At 35.4% G+C, this 8,421-nt stretch overlaps 1 protein-coding gene across 1 annotated transcript; it reads left to right on the top strand.

Annotated features, from left to right (window-relative positions):
* Nucleotides 1-7,452: 7,452 nt before the first annotated feature.
* Nucleotides 7,453-8,421, top strand: LOC141547527 (olfactory receptor 5M5-like). Its single transcript, XM_074275920.1, has one exon. The coding sequence runs from the start codon at nt 7,453-7,455 to the stop codon at nt 8,419-8,421; it is 969 nt and encodes a 322-aa protein (XP_074132021.1).

Genomic DNA, 8,421 nt, shown 5'->3' with positions numbered 1-8,421 from the left:
GGAGGTTCACAAGTATATCAAGCTGAGTTGATGTCAGAATACATGGTTATTGTTAAGAAAGGGATGAAAAAAATCACTATACTTGTAGCAAACCAGGAAACTTTAAGAAAGACTGCTGTTCCTGTTGTAAGGAAACCGGCAACAGGAGTCGACCTAAAACACCCATGCCCAAAATAGAAAAGAATGGGATGGTGGGCTTCAGAATGCAGGAATCAGGTAAAGGGGATCAGAGGCCACCAGGGGGCTGGAAACCAACCTGGGGAAGGACAGTTAGTAGAGACAGATGCAAATCCAGAATGGAAGAACAGATATGCAGCTTTAAACATCAAGGGACACTCACAATAATAAAAGTCGGAAGCAATGATTTTTACCTCCTACTCCCTCATACTGTTTTTGAAGTGCCCATTCAACAGTATCAAAGGAAAAACAACTAAAAATCTTTGTTATAAATCCTCCACTATCCCTGTAATCATTAGCTATCCCAGTTTTACAACTATATGAGGAAGTGCCTACATCTATAACTGTTAGGATTCTTACAGATGTTATGGGCCAGAACTTGAGACAAGGTAATGTACTTGGTTCACACCTTTAAAGGAGTTCAAACCTTTAAAGGAGTTTTCTCATTGGTTCACACATTAGACTTCCCACCTTTAGAGAGCATATAAAAGGACAAGCTCACTGGGAGGAGATTCAGAATCAGGATTCAGTCAAAGAGAGGATTTCCTGGGAGAACTTCAGGGGACTATGGAGGAGAGGATTTTGGGAAAAGTTCTCAGGAGATTCAGAGTGAAGATTCATTCCCACTTCAATCTTCATGCTGACTGGAGACATTGGGACAAGAGCTCTCAGGAACCAAGAAGAGAGATAGGCCTCTACTAAAGCTCACTAGGCTCCAGGAAAAGATTCAGCATTTTAAAGGACACAATAAAGGATCTGGACTTTATAACTCCTGAGTGCATTTGATGATTATTGAACTGAACTGAAACCAAGGCTGCCTCCAGAAGCTCTCCAAGAAACCTGCCTCCAAGAAAACGATTATATTTTAGAGAAACAGAACATTACATATAACTAGGACTAACACTGACAATATTGAAATATTTGTTAACAAGAGGCAATGTATAGCTCAAGAAATAATCACTGTACTTGAACTTACAGTTAAAACAGATAATAATAATTGTGAATTAGTCCCACAGATGAGTCCAAATTCAGAGGCCATTGTACAAAATTTTACAAAGGCTATCCCACTCGGCCATTATTGACCCTCACTTTGAATAACCAACAGTTTGAAGGATTAATAGACACTGGAGCTGATGGCTCCAATGACCCCCTTGGTGACCTATATATTTCAGCTTACAATAGAGTGGCAAGGACAGGAGGTAGTAAGAAGGCTTTGATGTCTGCTGAACCAGTAAATTGGGAAAAAGATGGAAAGATAGGAACAATTTTTCCTTTAATAATAGATGCCTTACACGATAATTGATGGGACAGGGATATATTACACCAATTAGGGATGAAAATCATCACAGATTTTTAAAAGAAGTCAATGCTGCTGCAGTTTCTATTACTCCAAAAATGAATTGGACTACTGATACACTGGTATAGGTGGAGCAATGGCCCCTGACTAAAGAAAAAAAAAAACAGCCACTCTACATCAATTAGTACACGAACAATTAGAATCAGGACACATTGAGGTAACCAACAGTCCACAGAATTCCCCTGTATTAGTTATAAAGCAAAATCTGAGAAATGTTAACAGATTTGAGACAAGTAAATTCAGTCCTGGAAGGATATGGATTCTTTACAGGCAGGTTTGCCATCCCCAAACATGATCCCTAACAAATGGCTCTTATGGATAATAGATATTAAGGATTGCTTTTACTCTATCACCCTTCACCCTGAGGAAAGGGATAGATTTGTTTTCTCAATACCAACATATAATTTTCAAGGACCTGTGAGGAGTTTTTAGTGGAAGGTATTGCTACATGGTATGGAAAATAGTGCTAATTTAAGGAAACACTCCTCCAATGTAGTCATCCTCCATTATATGAATGATATTTTGGCTAGTAATTCATAGCCTGAGGATCTGGAGTTGCTACAAATGACAGAAAGAGAATTAAATTAGTTAGGTTTAATAATATCATCAGAAAAAAATTCAAAGATATTCCCGTTTAGCTATTTGGGTTTTACTATTCAGCTGGAGGGTGTACATCAAAAACCACCTGAATTCTTGACTGACCAGTTACACACATTAAATCAGGTCCAAAGATTGATTGGGGACATTCAACGTCTTAGCCCTGAGCTTGGATACCCAATGCTCTGATGTTACCTTTGTATAAAATGCTTGAGGGTGATCCTCAGTTAGATTCCAGCAGGATTTTTGAAGCCCTTGATGGCATAAACTAGATAACACAAATAATAGGAAAAATGAGTATTCACGGGGAAGCTACATGGCTCTGTCATTTTAGCTCCTGTACAAATGATAGGAGTTATACATCAAAACAATGACATTTATGAATGCATAAATATCACTGTAGAGGGCAGAACAAGGTGTTAATTCAGTGGAACTGATGAAATGATTGTTCTCTAGTTCACATATATACTTAGTGTTTAGCATGGTGATGTAATGGTTCTCCAGTTTTGCCAATATTTATGCTATTTTGTAGTAAGGGGAAAGATATAAAATAAAGTTGGTCATCCCATAACATTGCTACTACTTTATATACAGTATATGTCATGGAGAACTTTCCAGGTTTTTTGTTTTCCTGAGAGCATCCTGATCATCATTTCCTAGAGAACAACAATATTCCATCAGAGAAATTTGCTTTGAATTTTTTTTATAATTACTATTGCTAAATATATTTCTCCCCATTTATTCTCTCTCTCCTTTTACCCAGTACCTCCTCAAAAGTGTTTTACTACTGATAGTGATCAGTCCCTCCGCCAATATAAGCCTTTATTATTTTATAAATCCTTTCTCTTTTTTTTGAACAACTTCCAATTTTGTATTTAACCACCTAAGAATTAATTCTGTTTGTATTATATATACGTATATTTTATATACGTGATATATACATATGTTGATATATATATGTACAAAAATATATATATGTACATATATATATATATATATATATGTTTGTTTATTTGCGAATTTATTTATTCACATATATTCAAACAAGGCATTTTCCTTGTGGGAAATAAAAGTTTCTTGATATTTGGAATGGTCTCATTTTGTATCTGTATTATCATAGCCATTATTAATACACAGTAGCTTTTTAATAAATGTTTTTTTGATGGAAAGATTGGTTTGAAACCTCTAAATGCTACACATAACAAACCCACAATTTTCTGAAAGCACCAAAAAGGTCCTGGGAAAATATTCATTTGTCCATCTGGTTGTTCACTCTGAAAACAAGAAAAGTTACAGTTCTCAGTAAAGGATGATTCCCTTGATGACTCAAAGAGCCTCCTATAATTGCATCATCAAGAAACTAAGAAGAAATTCTTTAGAGAACATTTCTCCAAGGGAAAGGTATGGGTATAAAGCTTCCTTCCTCACTTCCTTTACCCGGTGGTCCCAGAGCAATCTCCACTTTCACAGGTATGCTCAGTCATTATTCTTTAGGAAATCAGGGCTAATTAGGCTTATTTCAGTTTCTTGGGGAATCTTTGTAAGAGTCCTGGGACTTTTCAATTCAGTTATTTCTAGATTCAAACAAAATCATAAGAAAAAAATTAAGTGAAGAGGGTAACAATCAATTTTTACAGTATTGACAAAATGATTTTATTGAATAGGTCTTTCACATTCACTGGGCCTCAAAGATAAAAATCTTTCAAAGACAAATGTCATTGTAAAATTGGACCTTCCTCTGGCAAGATAGAAAAACAGGAATTTGGATAACAAGAATTTTAGCAGAAATATAAGTGGAGCTTCGAGCACAATTCATCCTTTTACTAGTATTCTAATTTCTGAATCCTCTTCCAATTTTAACTTCCTATATCTTAAGATCTTTTTCTGGCCTTGGTATTTTATGTTCTAAGGCCTCCTTTAATTTAAATTTCCAATTTAACTTTAAATCTAACCTCTGAAATCTTCCTAAGGTCCTTTTCAGCTCAACTATTAAAACAGATGATCATCAATCATTATGACTATATTTATTTATTAAGTTTAGATTAAATCAGTGATTTTTAAAAAGTAACCAAAGATAATACAGTTCATTTTTAATCATATCTTAACCAGTTTACATATACAACTTTTGATTATGACAAATGGGAGAAAGCAAGTGCCACAAATAAATTCCAAGTGATGTGGTATCTTTCTATTTTCCATAGTCATGCCTTGGTGGGGAAAGGAGAATGGTGGTGGTATCTGGAATGATCTGCTTTGGATCTCTGGTCACACTTGTTGGAATTAATCATGGGGAATCTTCTTTCATAAGTTGCTTTCTTCTGTATTTTTCAACAAGAGCTTCTACAACTGTTTTTTAGCATTCTTGATTATTCTTGAGATGTCAATCAGAGGGAAGTGTTCAGTTTGGTGAAAGTTCACCACTGCCATGAAGAACAAGATAACTAAGTTTAGTTGCTGATTTTCAGGAATAATTATTCACATATTTGTTCTTTTTCATTGATGTTGAGTTGTAGATTTTTGAAAAATGTAATCTGATTTGATATTTATGGATATTCTACCAGGAAGTGAATTTTTATATTTAAGTCTTCATTGCCAGATGGAAGATTGGCAGGAATGTTAATCCCCTGCCAAGTCAACATATTAGCTCAAGTAAAGGTAGCTAGATGGCTCAGGAAAAAGAATCCTTTACCTTGAGTAAAAAAGACTTGAGTCTAAAACTAGACTCAAATATTTAAAAGCTGATGACTCTGGAAAAATTGCTTAAACTCTCACTTCCTCAGTTTCCTCAACTGTAGAGTGAGGATAATAATGGTTTTTCCTGCCCACAGCTGTTGTTGAGTATCAAACGAGATAATATTTATAAATTTATGTCTAAGTGCTTAGTATTATTGTTACAGAAATTTTTAATGGAACATTTACAGAATTCATCCTGCTCCATCTGCCTTTTGCTGCCAAATATATTTGGCCTCTTACACATTTAATTCCAGAGGCAGCTACATAGAGCAGTGAATAGAGCACTGATACTAGACACAGGAAGATTCATCTTGAGTTTAAATTCAGCCTGAGATGCTTATTAATTATGTGATTCTGGTCAAGTCACTTAACACTCTTTGTACCAGTTACTCATATGTAAAATGATCTGGAGAAAGAAATAACAAATGCAAACACTGTACTGGATTTTATAGAAACAAAAACCGAATGTCAGCCTCTATTGTGCATCTTTAATTGTATGCCTATTTATAATATTTATTTGGTATCCTCTTTTAAAATGAAGAAATTTTCTGTGAATTTCATCATGAAAATATAATAAAAATGAAAGTTGGAGTGAAAAAATGAAGCACTTGCTTACATTAAGTCTATTGATTATTTTGGTGATAAGAATATGTACATAAAATAAGATAAAAAATAAATCAATGTAATTTCTAGGCAGTGAGTTCCAATAAAAAGAGTAGGGTGGAAAGAGAATAAGGATAGGCTTTCTGTAGAATCCACCACTTGAAATGATCTTGAAGGAACTAGAATTGCAAAAAGTAGACATAAGAGGGCAATAAACTCTTAGCTTGAAGAAAAACTGGAAAGGGAGATAAAAAGGACACAGGAATGGCATGAAAAGGCAAAAACAAGTGGCACAATTTGGAACGCATGAGAATAAATTAAGAGTTTTTGGAAGGATGAGATAATTGGGGTTTTGTGACTTATGCAGGGTCATGCAACTACTAAGTGTTAAGTGTTTGAGGCTGGATTCAAACTTAGATCCTTCTGATTCTAGGGCTGGTATTATAACCATCGCCCTATCCAGCTGTCCACATTTAGATACTTTTTAAAATTTAAGATAAATCCAGATTGTGGATTGTGAATGTCAGTTTAAGTAATTTTTGTTTTATTCTAGTGATGATTGGGAGAAACTGAAGATTTTTGAGGAAGAGAATGATGTAGTTGCAACTAGGATTTGGGAATATATCTTTGACAGTTGTGTGGATTAAAGTTGGGAAATTCTAGATGTAGGAAGCCTAAGTACAAGACTAATGTAATAATATGTAAAATGTATGGGATTGCCTGTCATCGGGGGGAGGGAGTGGAGGGAGGGAGGGAATAATTTGGAAAAATGAATACAAGGGATAATATTATTTAAAAAAAATTACTCATGCATATATACTGTGGGAAAAAAATTCTAAATAAAATAAAATAAAATAAAAGACTAATGTAATAATCCAGATAAGACGCAGAGAGGGCTTTTATGATTTTGAGGGCCTTTAGAATGGAGAGGGGAAGAATACTAGAGGGATGTGGAAGTCAAAAAGACAACATCCAACAACTGAATGGATGGATGAGTGAAGAGAAGATAAAGAAAAAATTTTTGTGAGGATAAAATGTGACAAGACAGAAACTAATTGAATATGAGGAATGAGAGGAAATAAAAATAAAGTATTCAGTCTTAATTTCTGGAAGCATAGTTGTATAGTAGATACAGAGGTACTAGAAATAAATAAATAAATAATAAATAAATCATCTATCTGGAAGAGTTGCAGGGTTTATTGGATAGAATTTTTTCCCTCAGAATTAGCACAGTAGGGTCTAGCCTTTCAGCCACACCATAGTCAGCTGACTAAGACTTCTTAATTTTTTTCCATTCATGATGCCTTTTTGCCCAAGAAAATTTTGTATGATCTCAAATACAGAAAATAGATACACAAAGCAAATAATTACTGAAACTAAATCATAATTTCATGACTCCTACATCAGTTATGAGACTCAATATAACATTGTACCTTACAGTTTAAGAAGCTGAGTCTTTGACAAGTAGTTTCAGAAAAAGTACAAATTTATTTTGGTAGGAGTTTCCTCTTCAGAAAATTCCTAAACCAAAAGAAAATGCAGTTTCACAATTCCATTCCCTATTCTAAAATAAGAAGCTACTGGAAGATGGGCTATATCTAAGTTTAATTCCAGTTAACTCTTGTCCCAGTATTCCAGGGTCTCTATCTCCCTTTTCAAAAGGAAATACCTTGAGTTTTCCAGAGGCTTCTGTCCTCAGATTATCCCACTTTGTCTAATAAATAAATAAATAAATAAAACTAATTTGAATGTGTCATTCATGCTGCTTAGTTTACATTATATTTTGTACAAACTGTCTCAGATGTATAAATTCCCAGTAATAATTCTGAAAGTATATTAAGGCAGATACACAGCTCTATTTTAATCTTAATTTTCTGTTATCTTATCTTCAACAGCAGGATCATCATTGCCTATATGAATGGATCATTCTGGTCTCAGACTTCTATAGAACTGATAGATATCTAAGGCTTTTCCATTCCATCAATATGACAGAAATTCAAAATGGCAGCCAAGTCACTGAATTCATCCTTCTCGGCCTCACTGGTCGGCCAGAGCTGCAACCCATCCTTTTTGTGGTGTTTCTGGTTATCTACCTCATTACCTTGATAGGGAATCTTGGAATGATTACATTGATCAGAATTACCTCTCGCCTGCACACCCCCATGTATTTCTTCCTTAGCCACCTTGCCTTTGTGGATGTGTGCTATTCCACTAATGTTACACCTCTCATGCTAACTCATTTTTTATCTGAGAAGAAAACCATTTCCTATGTTGCTTGCTTGACCCAATGTCACTTCTTCATTTCTCTGGTCATTACTGAATACTTCATGCTGGCTGTGATGGCCTATGACCGCTACATGGCCATCTGCAGCCCACTACTTTATAGCAGCAAGATGTCCATGAGCACTTGCTTCTGGTTGGTCACCATTCCTTACGTTCATGGCTCTCTTGTTGGTGCCGTGCAGGTCACTTTGACATCTCATCTGAATTTCTGTGGCCCTAATTCCATTAACCATTTCTACTGTACTGACCCTCCTTTGCTGGTACTGAGCTGTTCTAACACTTATGTCAAGCAGACGGCTTTGCTCATCTCTGCAGGCATGAACCTCTCGAGCTCCCTCTTAATTATTCTTGTCTCTTACATTTTCATATTTGCTGCTATATTGCGTATTCGCTCCACTGAGGGACAGCGCAAAGCCTTCTCCACATGTGGTTCCCATTTGACAGCAGTCACCATGTTTTATGGAACCCTCTTCTGTATGTATGTGAGGCCTGCCACAAAGAAGTCAGTGGAACAGGGCAAAATCATTGCAGTGTTTTGTATTTTCCTCTGTCCTCTGTTGAATCCATTTATCTATAGCTTGAGGAACAAGGATGTTAAAGATGCCCTTAGGAGGATCTTTGGAAAAATTATCCAAAAAAGGAAAAGCAATACAATGGCCACCATATCTTAA

This window comes from Sminthopsis crassicaudata, chromosome 6 (assembly GCF_048593235.1).
Source record: "Sminthopsis crassicaudata isolate SCR6 chromosome 6, ASM4859323v1, whole genome shotgun sequence".
Lineage (NCBI taxonomy): Eukaryota > Metazoa > Chordata > Mammalia > Dasyuromorphia > Dasyuridae > Sminthopsis > Sminthopsis crassicaudata.
Note: the sequence above shows the minus strand (reverse complement) of the source record. Positions and strands in the feature narration are given on the sequence as shown.